The sequence below is a fragment of the Protobothrops mucrosquamatus genome, unplaced genomic scaffold (genome assembly GCF_001527695.2).
Source record: "Protobothrops mucrosquamatus isolate PMUCROS unplaced genomic scaffold, P.Mucros_1.0 scaffold3871, whole genome shotgun sequence".
NCBI classification, from domain to species: domain Eukaryota; kingdom Metazoa; phylum Chordata; class Lepidosauria; order Squamata; family Viperidae; genus Protobothrops; species Protobothrops mucrosquamatus.
The window spans coordinates 31,551-45,429 of NW_015389821.1; the positions used below are offsets into that span (position 1 = coordinate 31,551).

The 13,879-nt window shown below is 43.3% G+C and overlaps 1 protein-coding gene across 1 annotated transcript in view; it reads right to left on the minus strand.

Annotated features, from left to right (window-relative positions):
- Positions 1-13,879, minus strand: part of LOC107298319 (lactadherin-like) — a 32,109-nt gene that overhangs the window by 15,690 nt on the left and 2,540 nt on the right. The window contains exons 2-4 of the mRNA XM_015827692.1: positions 4,685-4,810; positions 2,876-3,001; positions 1,362-1,475 (exon numbers count right to left, since the gene is read on the minus strand). Of these exons, the coding sequence (XP_015683178.1) occupies positions 1,362-1,475; positions 2,876-3,001; positions 4,685-4,810 (366 nt within the window). The remainder of the gene's footprint in view (positions 1-1,361; positions 1,476-2,875; positions 3,002-4,684; positions 4,811-13,879) is intronic.

Genomic DNA, 13,879 nt, shown 5'->3' on the forward strand with positions numbered 1-13,879 from the left:
TTGGGGCAGCCCCTGAGATATTGGAAGACTGCTATCATGTCCCCCCTCGTCCTTCTCTTCGTTAAACTAGACATACCCAATTCCTGCAGCCTTTCCTTATATGTTTTAGCCTCCAGTCCCCTGATCATCTTTGTTGCTCTTCTCTGCACTCTTTCTAGAGTCTCAGCATCTTTTTTACATCGTGGTGACCAAAACTGGATGCCATATTCCAAGTGTGGCCTTACCAAGGCCTTGTAAAGTAGTATTAATACTTCACATGATCTTGATTCTATCCCTCTGTTTATGCAGCCCAGCACTTGTTGGCCTTTTTGGCAGCTGCAGCACACGGCTGGCTCATATTTAGGTGACTGTCCACTAGGACTCTGAGTGATATCTATGAGGAGCTACCCTGATTGGGAAGAGAATTTTGTGTCCTCAAAATTGCTAGCTAGGGCGTAGCCAGATGCACGTGGAATTACTTTCTTCCTCATACAAATTCTCAAATGATTCCATTTCCTCCGTCCCAGGGGTCCTACAAGATTTCCCCACCACAATTGCTTGCAGACTGTTGATTTTCCAAGGTGAGAAACAAGTGACATTTAGAAAGAGGGGGGCTGGCGAGGGGGGGGGAAAGAGCCAGATTTGTCTCAAGTTCTCTGTTAATGACAGCAGGAAACAAGCAACCTTGAATGGCTGGGGGAGGGAAAGAAGGAAGGAAGGAAGGAAGGAAGGAAGGAAGGAAGGAAGGAAGGAAGGAAGGAAGGAAGGAAGGAAGGAAGGAAGGAAGGAAGGAAGGAAGGAAGGAAGGAAGGAAGGAAGGAAGGAAGGAAGGAAGGAAGGAAAATATCCTTTTCAGTCCCCAACTGTTACATCTGTCCATCTGTAGATTTCCACTGTAATATTTTTGTTCTACTTTCAAGATCTTAAAATGTCCCCAAGCCTGCTGGTATCTCCAGGATGCTTTGAGGTCCATCAGGAGCAAACNACAGAGGTGGGGAAGGCAAAGAGGAGATTGCGAAGGTCTGAAATCAAGCTGGGTCAGACCTGCTTGGTACTTGAGATATGAGAAAGGGCAGTGAGAACTAGCCTGCAAAATCAAAAACCATCCTAGAAGAAGCATCCATTGCAAGCTTGAAAATTGCCCGGACGTTTCCACAAAATCCACCAGGAATTAAGATCCAAGGCAACTTTAACTTATGGGTTTAATGTTTTGTGAACTCAGCATTCCTTGGACGGCAGGAATTGTAGCCCTCGGGCCAATGCAGGTGACCTTTGCCTGAAAAATATCCTGTCTTCCCAGTGCAGACAGACCCAGCAATGGTTGTCTGAGCCTTCTTCATTTCTTAACCCTCTTAACCCTGTCAGGAGGACCAAAGACTTACGTATCTGGCAGGTCTTCCCCACATAGGGCGAGGGGCATTTACAGTCAAAGTTGCCCCTCAGATCCAGGCAGGTCCCCCCGTTCTTGCAGGGCTGGAAAAGGCATTCATTCACATCTATGGCAAAAGGAAAAAAAACAGATGCAGCACCATCACTCCCGGGTTTCAAGAAAGTCAGATCAAGCCCTGCCTAGTAACAGTCAGGACTACAGTCAAATATTTTCCATTATTAAAAAAAAAAAGGTTAACGGTCTGTGGCTCAAAACACAGCACTGGTTCATATTCATTTAGAAGGACGTCATGTCGTGTCTTCATTATTTTCTGGAAAATCCAGAAAATGTTTAGTTTGGATTTGATGTTCATGCTCTTTTTACCAAACTGATGGTTTGGAAAATAACAAGAGGACAACTAAAATTGCATGTTTTATGATTGCCAAAAAAAGGGGGGAGGAGTCTTTCAAGGTCATTCTTTGTTAGCTGTATAACTAGCTATTAAGAAGGCAAGGCACGGCAACAATCTCTCTCTCTCTCTCTCTCTCTCTCTCTCTCTCTCTCTCTCTCTCTCTCTCTCTCTCTCTTTTGAGGGTACAACACACTGCATTGCATTACATTACAACTTTGTTAACCATGTTTCACTGCACATGGTTTCCACCATCATGAATGTTTATCAGGCTGAGGAACACTTCTGTCCCTAAATGAACAGGTGTGGACCTGACCTTGGGAATGGAGAAGGATTAAAGAGACCACGAGGAGGAGGAGGAGATGGCTTTCAGAAAAGATGACTCAGTCCTAAAAAGAAAACATGAGAAAAGCCTAGCACTGATGATGTTACCTAGTTTGGATAAGGAAATGTCTGCAAGAAAAAAACTAAGCTCAAAGAAGACCAAGGATGATGATTCTTCTTCTTCTTCTTCCTCCTCCTCCTCCTCCTCCTCCTCCTCCTCCTCCTCCTCCTCCTCCCCACTGCCTACTAGCACTGACGATGTTTCCTAGTTTGGGTAATGAAATGTCTGCAAGAAAAAAACCAAGCACCAAGGATCCCGCACGAGAACTCAAAAATAACATGGCGTTTATCTTGTTTGGTCGCAGACAGAGAGACAGAGACCTGGACATGCTTTCAAGATTCTACTACAATAAAAGATATTCCTGCAATCCCTGTGGTGCCTGTTTCTTAACTTGGCCTATCTCAAAGGAGGAGCGTCCTATCCCAAAATGCCCTTTCTTTCACTGCAAAAAAAGAAACACAAGGAGATAAGATGAAGGAGGAGGGAATCCGAAATACCGGCTCGTTGTCAGGTTTCGCATATCGCCGATGCCACGAGGACAGAAGAGGCTCTTGGCGAGTCTTGTAGCTGGCAAAAATGGCACACAAATGGTTTGACATTTTCTGGATGGACCTGAGAGGGTTGGGTAGGAATGGCCCTAGTTTTATGAACTTCTCAGAGACTGGTTCAAAGCTAGCACAAGCTGCTCTTGTGTGGCCTGTGTGATCTCTTTCCAGAAGAAAACCATACTCACTGTACTGGCAGTGTTTGCCACTGTACCCAGCATGACAGATGCACAGGTATTCGCTGAAGGCATCACCCCGATTGGGAAGCAACCTGCATTCCCCCTTATTCTTGCACGGATTGGGATCGCAGGGACCTAAAAGCAAGAGATGCAGAAGGAGGAATATACGATAAAGAACATTGTACATTTAACGTTGCATGTAATAACGGCAGCAAGAATTGTGTTTGCTCAGCACTGGAAAAATGAAAAAAACACCCTCTAAAGAAGAGATCATCGAGAAAACACCGGACTGTGCAAAAACGGATCGCCTTAGGCTGAAGATTAAAGAAAAAGAAAGTACAGAATATTTTCAAATACGGGACGTATTTTATCAATGGCTGGAGAAATGGGGCAGAGATTAGGAATTTACTGTGCATTATTAAGCAAAACAAATGGACCCGGACAACACGCTGTTGACCAAGCACCTATGAATTGTAAATATAGCAAACTAATAAAATATTATTTAAAAAAAGGAGGAAAAGAGGAAAATTGGGAAGAAAAGAAACCCAATCAACCTCTGCAAGATCCGTCTCTCTTAAGTGAGATGTTTGTTAAAAGAATTTTACCCCACAGTACAACCTTTCTTGACACCATTGTTAAGGGAATCACTGCAGTTGTTTAGTTAGCAACATGGCTGTTAAGTGAATTTGACTTCTAACAATAATAATAATAATAATAATAATAATAATAATAATAATAATAATAATAATAATAATAAAGTTGGAAGGGACCTTGGAGGTCATCAAGTCCAACCCCCTGCTCAGGCAGGTAACCCTATACCATTTCGGACATTGACTTTGCCTGTCAGACGGTCACAAAAGGGGATCACGTGACATAGCAACCGTCGTAAATATGAGTCTGAATCTTGATCACGTGACCATGGGAGGGGGGCTGGAAAGGTCGTAACTGTGAAAAACGGCCGTAAGTCCCTTTTTTCAGGGCCGTTGTAACTTTGAACGGTCGCTAAAGGAACTGTTGTAAGTTGAGGACTGCCTGTGATTTAAAAGAACCCCCAGCAGCAACATCGCCCTCTTCTCCTTGCCTGCATCTTAATTCAGAAGACAGAATGAATGGCGGCTGAATCCTAAATTTAAGAGCAACGATGCTTCGCATATTCTAAGGGCCTTTAGCGTGGCTATCATTTCCAGACAAATGACATTGGTAAACCTCCATCAGATCTGATTAGAAAACCAAGACGGATACAGGAATAGACCAAAGTTTGTGGCTTGGCCTATTAGTCGGGGGGGAAAAGGACCCCGGAGAGTGCAGTTTGTATTTAATCCTTAAAGAAACCGTCCTATGAGCTGTTCAGATTTGCTGGGCTGCCCTCTTCTGCCTAGGAAGCGTAGAGGAATTGATCTGCCTTTAATTAAGGCAGCCTTCACAAGAATTCTGGCTTAGGGGGAGATTCAAAAATGGTCTATTCCAGAGATCCCCAACCTTTTGGGCACTGGGGACCGGTGCCATGGAGAAAGGTTTTTCTGCGGACTGGTTTTGAATACTGCCTGCATCCCGAGGATGGAGCTTTGCTTGTTTGTGTGGCCCGCTTGCTGGCATGCTGCGGACCGGTGACGGTCCACGGACCGGAGTTGGGGACCCTTGATCTATTCTATAACACAGGGCAATCTATGGCTCCTGGACCTCTCCATCATAGCCCTAGGAGTCTTCTCTGCTCCAGCCATCAAACTTTAGCAGTACAGTTGCCAAAAAGTGACTAGTCACGCTACACCTGGAACATTTGGGAAAGGGAGAACATCTGGCTAAGAAGATCATACTTACCTTTCTCAGTTTCATTGCAGGTAGGCCCAGTAAAGCCTTCTGCACAGAGGCAGAAGAAAGGAGATTGATCCAGACTCTTCAGACAAGTCCCTCCATTCTGGCACTGATTTACATCACAGAAATCACCTATTAAAAAAATAAAGATACATTTCAGCGCAATGAAGAAGGAAGGGGTTGCTCTCTTCCCAATTGCACTTTTGAGCATTTATCTAACCCTCTATATCTCATTTTCAGTATTGTGCAGATATAGGAGCCGGGCTCTTGCAGATAACAAATGGGGGAAGAGGCTGCAGTTGAGCAAAAAAACACACACTTCCAAACAAGGGCATGAAAAGCCATTTCGGGTCAAGGGTTGCACTAATGTTTTGTGTGACACGTGGGCCAAGGCAAGGCAAGGCCAAGATTGCATGTCAAGGCAATTAAACTTTCAACATCATTACCACTGAGCTAATTATTTATTCGTTCCTTTGTCTGTGGGTCAAAAATTACCATGTGGCTCTGACGTGGGTCACACCCAACTCACCGAAATCTAGAGTCACAAGCGTCAAATAAAAAAAAAAAAGCTACTGGGTCAGATCAAAAGCTGATCTTGTTTGACACTTCTGTTCACCGAGGAAGAAGGAAATGCCTCTGGGAAATTCACAAGCCAATGATCCTTTTTTTTTTAATAGAACCTCTGGATATATAATTTCTCTTTTCAATCGAACCATTGATAAACGTCTGTGGACGTTCTCAGTCGTCTAGGTCACAGTTGTCTCAAAAGGCAACTGGGCTGTTTTTTTCCCTTGAAGAAAACATTTTGCTTCTCATCCAAGAAGCTTCATCAGTTCTGATAATGGGGAGATGGAAGGATAGGCAAGGACAGTTGAGACCACCCTCAGTTCTTTGATGAAGCTTCCTGGATGAGAAAAAACAGTCTGGTCGCCTTTTCAAAAAAGCACCTTTGAGACTAATCATCGGTAAGTCAAATCAATGTTTATTACAAAGACAGAGAGACCTGAGCAAGTTCAACTCAATTTATTATTATTACAGCCAAAGGCCAACACATAAATTAAACATTCAAAACTAAACAGAACCAACACAAGGAGACATAGCAATAGATTACAATTAATGACGTAATCAATGGGTGACCAAGGTCTGCATAATTTTACAGACAGTATAACAAAAACTAGCTACCTTCAGAAAAACTGAATCATACTGACCTGACAATAAAAATACATTGAGTATAGTCTAATGTTTAGAAGGCCAGATCCTGAAGTTGAAACTCAACTACTTTGGCCACCTAATGAGAAGGAAGGACTCACTGGAGAAGAGCCTAATGCTGGGAAAGATGGAGGGCAATAGAAGAATGGGACGACAGAGAATGAGGTGGCTGGATGGAGTCACTGAAGCAGGAGGCCTGAGCTTCAATGGACTCCAGAAGATGGGAGAGGACAGGAAGGCCTGGAGGAACGTTGTCCATGGGGTCGCGATGGGTCGGACACGACTTCACAACTAACAACAACAACAACATAGTCTAATATTGGATAAAAACACATAATAAAAAGATCTAAAATATTTATTTATGTTTCTGGTAAATCCCCAGTGCTGCTGCACAGAATCTAACCACCTGCGCCGTGATCACTGCCTGCTCGTCCTTAAGCAGCCACTGGAGATAAATACTTTCCAAATGACCAGGATACCTATCAATTATGGGGATGATATGGTTTTTCCAAATAGCTGTATAGAAGGAACATCGAAGGAGTATGTGTCCAATGGTCTCCACCTCTCCTGAGCTACAGGAGCAGAGTCTTTCAGCCAATGGTGTCTTTTTATACTTGCCGTATACTTGCGGCAGATAGAAACGCATGGCACCGTGCAAGCGAGAATGCTTTCCAGTAGTTTACTGACTCCAACTGACTAAGATACCTGGGCAGGTGTAACCACATATCTAATACCTGAGCAAGTTAAACACCCTTAAGGAATATCCAGTTAAAAATTCTAGAATAACATCATAAATGACAGATAAAACCTATATTAAAATCACAACAGGGCAGGGGGGGTCTTCAAACGTGGCCCTTTTATGACTTGTGGACTTCAGCTCCCAGAATTGATTCTGGGAGTTGAAGTCCACAAGTCATAAAAGGGCCAGGTTTGAAGACCCCCTGCAATAGGGCATCCAATCTGTCAGTTGCACGTGAGCAAAACACAGCATGCCCTAACTACAGTATAATATCAATCCTTCAACTGTGAGGCCCGTAATCATTAAAAACTAAATTACTATTGGTAAAGAGCTACGTTGTCCATATCAAACACTCATGCTTGCTTACTGCAGGGTCCCCAAAAGAGAAAAGAGAAAAGGAGACAGGAACCACCATCCCAAACCCAAACTGTCTGAGAACAGACAGATGGAGCGGCCTCCCACATTGGCTCATAAAATGCAGCTTTCTTTGGCTTAAGCTACTCCCGAGATCTTTTTATAGCACAGGTTCCTTGGGGTTAATCTCCACTTCCTGCCATTCCGCAGACTTTCATGCAGGCTTCGCCAGAAACTTGGCTCCATACAGGGAGTTCAAAGGTGCTGGCCAATCCTGGAAAAAAAAAAAAGCAGCAGCGCTGGGCAGGAGTTCAAGTCCTTGCTTGTACTGGCTGGTTCTGGATGACTTCACCCTCTGTCTACGCATTGCCATGAGACAGAACCGAAGGAGGAGAGCTTGCCACTTGGAAGGAAGCAAAGCTATCCTTCTCCATCCAACTCAGACCATCAAAGGCTGGGAAGAGAAGTCTCACTCTGGAACCTCTTGTCAGCCAAGGATTTCGAAGGTGCCTGCCAAGCTACTGTAAGAAATGCGAGACCTCTTGGGAAGACAGGCCATGTTTGAATAACCGTGTGCCCTTGTTTGTTTGGATTCTTCTCTTCTTATTCCTTCAGGAAGTCATGGTTCATTCACTCGCTCCCAATAAGTGGGAAATCTCATGTGCAATTGTTATTAAAGCTCTTTTTAAAAGAAGATTAAAAACTAAGATGATCCGAGGCCTGGAGACTAAAACATACGAAGAGCGGCTGCGGGACTTGGGTTTGGCTAGTCTAAAGAAAAGAAGGAATAGGGGGAGACATGATAGCAGTGTTTCAGTATCTGAGGGGCTGCCCCAAGGCACAGGGGGTCAGGTTGTTCACCAGAGCACCAGAGGAAAGGACGAGAAACAATGGTTGGAAGCTGACCAAAGAGAGAAGCAACCTGGAATTAAGCAGAAACTTCCTGACAGTGAGGACAATCAACCAGTGGAACAGCCTGCCTCCAGAAATCGTAGGCGCTCCATCACTGGAAATTTTTATGAAAAGACTATAGGTTCTCCTGCTTGAGCAGGAGGCTGGACTAGAAGACCTCCAAGGTCCCTTCCAGCTCTATTCTATTCCATTCTAATACAAACTAATATAAAGCGAGAACACGAAAAGGAGACAAAAGAAATCAAAGAAAAAGGTGAAAGTGCAAGACAGGGCGGAGGTTGAAATAAAGTAGAAAAGAAAGAAAAGAGATACCAAGAAATAGAACATAGAATGATAGATTTGGAAGGGACCTTGGAGGTCTTCTAGTCCAACCCTGCTCAAGCAAGAGACCCTACACCCATTCCAGACAAATGGTTGCCCAGTCTCTGTTTGAAAGCTTCCAGTGATGGAGCACCTACATCTTCTGAAGGCAAGCCATTCCATTGGTTGATTGCTCCCCCTGTTAGGAAATTTCTCCTTAGTTCTAGATTGCTTCTCTCCTTGGTTAGTTTCCATCCATTGTTTCTTGCCTTTTGGTGCTTTGGAAAATAGGTTGACCCCCCCTCTTCTTTGTTGCAACCCCTCAAATATTATTTATCTCAAATATCTCCCCTGGTCCTTCTTTTCATTGGGCCAGACGTACATAATTCCTGTAACTGTTCTTTGTTACGTTCTAGCCACACTATTTGGCTGCTACTGCACACTGTTAGCTACAAAACTTTGGCAGCGATGAGTACAATTATAAATTTGTATCTTATTCTATGGTTACAACTTAACTCACTTCTTTTTATAATCTACTAACTATAAATTTGTATCTTATTCTATGGTTACAACGTAACTCACTTCTTTTTATAATCTACTAACCAGACAATGTTTGGTGGTTCATCCTTTAGTAAGTATTTACTTACCTAAAGAGATAAACAAAATGACCACGGTTGCCCCCCCCCCCCAAAAAGCATTGACTTTGTGGGTAACTAGCAGGGAATGTCCAAAATCCTGATCACGTGACCACAGCTGACCATGGAGACGTTGTAACGGCCACCGGTTTATGAATGCAGCTAGTCTGAAGATCCTTGAAATTCCAACTCCATGGGATTAATGAGTCCTCAATTTTGTGTGCCTTCTTTAAGTTAGCAGATTTGAGGGAGCTTGATTCAAGAAGTGTAACACTAGGATGCCTCATTTGTGCTAACTGAAGCTAACTAAATAGCCAGGATGGTCTTAGACAGTGTATAGATTCTGTCTAAACATCACAACCATAAACCGTAAGTTTATTTCTTTCTGTTTCCTGCAAAAGATTTATAAGGGATCTCCAGTCAGCAATAAATATTGATACTGTCTTTGATCAAAGAAGCCAATTTAGCCTTCTCTGCAACTCCCTTCATCTTCACCAACCATTCCACCGTGGTGAGTAATGTTGAGTCTTTCCACTTTTGTGCGTATAACAATCTCACTGCCATTATTGTATATAAAACTAGAGTCACCTTGAACAGTGAGATATTATCGATCCATCAATCAAAACAAAGCCCTGTGACCTTTTTTCCAGCTTCATGCATCAATTCACCAAAAGAACAAACAGTTGTCCAGCCTCTTCTTAAAAACTTTCCCAGCATCAGGCTCTTCTCCAGTGAGTCCTTCCTTCTCATTAGGTGGCCAAAGTATTTGAGTTTCAACTTCAGGATCTGGCCTTATAAAGAGCAGTCGAGGTTGATCTTCTCTAGGACTGACCGGTTTGATCGCCTTGCAGTCCAGGGGACTCGCAGGAGTCTTCTCCAGCACCAGAGTTCAAAGGCCTCCATTCTTTGGCGCTCAGCCTTTCTTATGGTCCAACTTTCACAGCCATACATTGCAACTGGGAAAAAGTTGAGGAGTATCTGTATTAACTTTCCCCTTCAGCTGTATGGGATGTAACTAAGTAATTCTCCAGTTCCCATCTCTGGAACCAGAGAAATGGACAATAGTTATGGATTATGAAGCGCTGCAATCCAGGAGAAAACAGGCCAGGCTGGAAAAGGTTGAAGGGCATCGCTTTATTTCGGTCCTCTTCTTTTCCTGCTTCAGTAAGCCAAGTATGTTTGGGTTATTTTGATATTTACTCTCCAAACACAAGCCCACTCCTGTCCCTTAATCAGGCAACCTTCCTGTCCCGTAAATAAACAGCCAAGGAACAATGGAAACAGAAACTTTATCTTGCAGCAAGGATAGCAAGCTAACAAGGGAAGCATTGCCTAAGGGTTGCAGCTTTGTGTCAAGAAAGCTGGATTCGGACCAGCTTCTACTTATCACTTTACTCCTTAGTCAGAAATCGGATGATCAGCATTACTGCACATACACACACATACACACACATACTGCCTCTATTGTGCAGGAGCTACTCCCCCAAAATCTATCCATATTTAAAGAGGTGGGGGGGGGCGGGAGGTTAAAAAGCCAAAGTAGTGAACACAAGGGGGAAAATAAGTGAAAACCACCCAGCTTCAAAATTATACTAAGGCTTCACCATTTCTCCAAGATCTGGCTAAAAAAATTGCATTTGTTGCTCTACCACCTCCTCAAGGCACTCAGAATACAGAATTTCCATCTAGGCCTCCTCACCAGATGAATTGTCCGGATTTAAAGCTTCTGGGAACAATGTGGGGCCTTTTCTGTCACCACTCCCAAAGCTAGAATTCATTTCAAGCGGTCCAAGTGTTTTATATTACTTCCTAAGACCTCTGATGTTTCCAGTCCCTTTGGAGGAAGGTCCAGGAAAGTCACCTCCAACTATACACCCACCTACTTTGTTTAGCAACCCTTTGCAAATACAATAATAATAATAATCTCATTTTCTGACTAACACGCTTACAACCAAATTTCACGCACCTAACAACAACATACCGGGAGTGACAATTAATGCTGGCATAGCTGTACGAGAGAACACTATCTGAATGAGATGATAGCAACTAGGGATCTTCACAGCATGCATATCTTCTCTCTCTCTCTCTCTCTCTCTCTCTCTCTCTCTCTCTCTCTCTTTTCTCTCTCTCTCCCTCTTCCTCTCTCTCTCTCTCTCTCTCTCTCTCTCTCTCTCTCTCTCTCTTTCCCTCCCTCCCGCTCCCTCTCCCTCTCCCTCTCTGTCATATGTTCATTCACTTAATGACCTGGTCATTGGAATGACACCCAGTCACTAACTGGAGAGCAGGTGCAAAGCTAGGATTAGGGAAACTTAAAAACTCCCTTTCATCTAATTACTAAATACCAGGTACTACAGAAACCATTTCTTCCTTCCTCCCTCCCCGCTCAGAATATATTTCATTCCAGAATTATCAACCTGGGCAAAGACCATTTAATTCATTTAAGGGCCTTGAATGTATCCTCCGATCAGTTCTTGGTTACAGAAGCTGAGCAAGCAACAATTGAGGAAATGACTTCCGTACAGAGCTATGTCCCAGGTGAGAAAATGCCCTGATGTTTTGCTAGCTGGGTTGCTACCTTCTTCAGGGCAGATCTAAAACCTCTTTCTCCATTCCCTGTGTTCGCGAAGCACAACACGGGCAGCCTGTGGGCTAACTTTCCCCTTCGTGATCTTCCCCAAATCTCTTTTACAACTGTTTCAGTAAAAAAAAAAAAACCCTGCCCATCTTATGTTCTTTAACTGCATCTTCCTTTGACAGTTTTTATTTCTACAATCCCAGGATCCCTGAGGTGCCAGAAGCAATTTAGAAGGTGGTCACAGCCCCCACACGTGGAAATGGTACAAAATGTCACTGGGCACTTTGCTCTGTGCTAGCCTGAGAAAGTCTGGGGGGGGGGAGCAGCTGCAATACCTCAAATACCGGAGAATTCTCAGTGGTATCAAGTGTAAAAGTTTAACTTATTAAAAGTAAGTTGTGTATATTTTTTTTAAATCATCCATATCCCCAAGGTCTATGGAGATTCTCCATCATCCAGATCATGGTTGTCCAGTTGCATTTCGAAAAGCACCTTTGAGACATCCATATCCCCAGTGAAATCATCTGATTTATTTATGAGACACATCCAACAAGGTTTGTGAAGCCCGACTTACAACAGTCCTATAATATAGATGAATCTGATATTAATTAGCCTTGGGCCAGGCACTAGGATTCATATGGCTGAAGAGAAACTCACAGTGAGGTCCAACACCATTCATGGGGTGCGCTGGCTCTCTAAATGAGGATGGCCCCCAATCTTTGGCTTAATGCTTGAATGACATTTGGGGTTAGGGGGGGACCCTGTTTGCACGTCTCAGCCCGCCATTGTGTTATTACTACAGTATTCTGAGTTTTAAGAACTTCCTTTCAAAATATTTACGCTTCACTAAACTTGGAATTTCAAATATTATAACAAGAGAAGAAGCATCATATCTCCAAGATGTCAGGTAGCAACTTGGTCCGGGAGTAACAAGGATGTTTTGGGACCAAGCCTATTTTTCCCAATCCATCTCCAAGACTTTAACCACAAAGTATCCAGCTTCTGCTTCAACTTCAAGTCAAGCACTGCTGCAGTGTGTGAGGAGAGGAAGATGCTGTTATCCTTATTTAGCTTATCTACAGGGGAGGGAAAACCCACCATGTTCTCCACACACAGAGAAAAATTATAAGCTGCATACTGGCAACAGTTCAAAGTTGCGAACGGTCACTGAGAAGAGAAATGGTTACTAGCCTAAGTATGGCTATGAAAAATAGGTGCTGGCTAGCAATCTTTTGCAGACTCACCTATTAGCCATCTCAAATTAAATCTTGAGTTTCTTTAACAGTGAAAGTTCCTTTGATCCAGGACTGTCCCTGTCCCACTATACAATTTATCTTATTTTAAAGCTACCACTTCAGAAAGAAGACCCTGCAGTGAAGTTGAACCAGCCAACTACACATTTAAATTAATGAGTTGACTTCATTTCAGCCAAATAGGGAGGTGCAGGCTGTATTTCCAATAATCCAGCTTCTCTGAATGACAAAAAACGTGCATTCATCTGTTAGCCGCCCTGAGTCCGGTGAGGAGAAGGGCGGGATACAAATTAAATTATAAATAAATAAAATAAATAAATAAAACATGTACAGAGTTCCTTCACACTCTCAGGAACCGCAGCTGGGAAGTGCACATCAAGGCAAAATATCCAGGTTTTCAAGGACAACGAAGCTCAGAGGGATGTGTTGCTTAGCAGTAAAACATATGTTTTGCTGACCAAAGCTCCTTGGTTTCGTCCCAGGTAAGGCTCTGATTTGAAACATCAAAGACTTCTTAGTCAGTGGCTGATTTCACACAGCACATTAACCCATGGATAACTGAACTGGGCAGAATAAATTCAGGATGTGCACACCATACTGGACCACAAATTAACCAAGCATCTTTCAGCTAATTTGCTGCACGGTACTAAAAATAAACAGTATACCGAGACAAATGGATTAACAATCTGGCTTTGGTGTAAATTGCCTTCCCGTCTTCCCACATTTCTTTCTGCAAAAGACCCCTGCACTGATGCATGCTGAGTTCACACGTGCCAAAGCATCATTGGTTTGAACCAGAATTTGCGGAATAGCCACCATTGCCTGGACTCAGACATTTCTCTAAGGCTCAGAGCAGAGGTGACCAAGTCTCCTGGACAGCCACTTGTCTGAGATGGTATAGGTTCTCCTGCTGAGCAGGGGGCTGGACTAGAAGACCTCCAAGGTCCCTTCTAGCTCTATTCTATTCTATTCTCCATTCCATATTCTATTCTATTCTGTTCTGTTCTATTCTATTCTACAATCTGTCTATTCTATTCTATTCTATTCTATTCTATTCTATTCTATTCCTTTTGGGGGCCTTCAGAGCTCAGCACAGTATTACCTGTTCGAAGGTGCAGGACATATATCACAGGTTAATGCACTGCGGCTAATTGGTGGTGTCCCCCAAATTTACTTCAAGCTTCACTTTCACTCATTATGTGACATGGTCCCATCTGCTTGGCA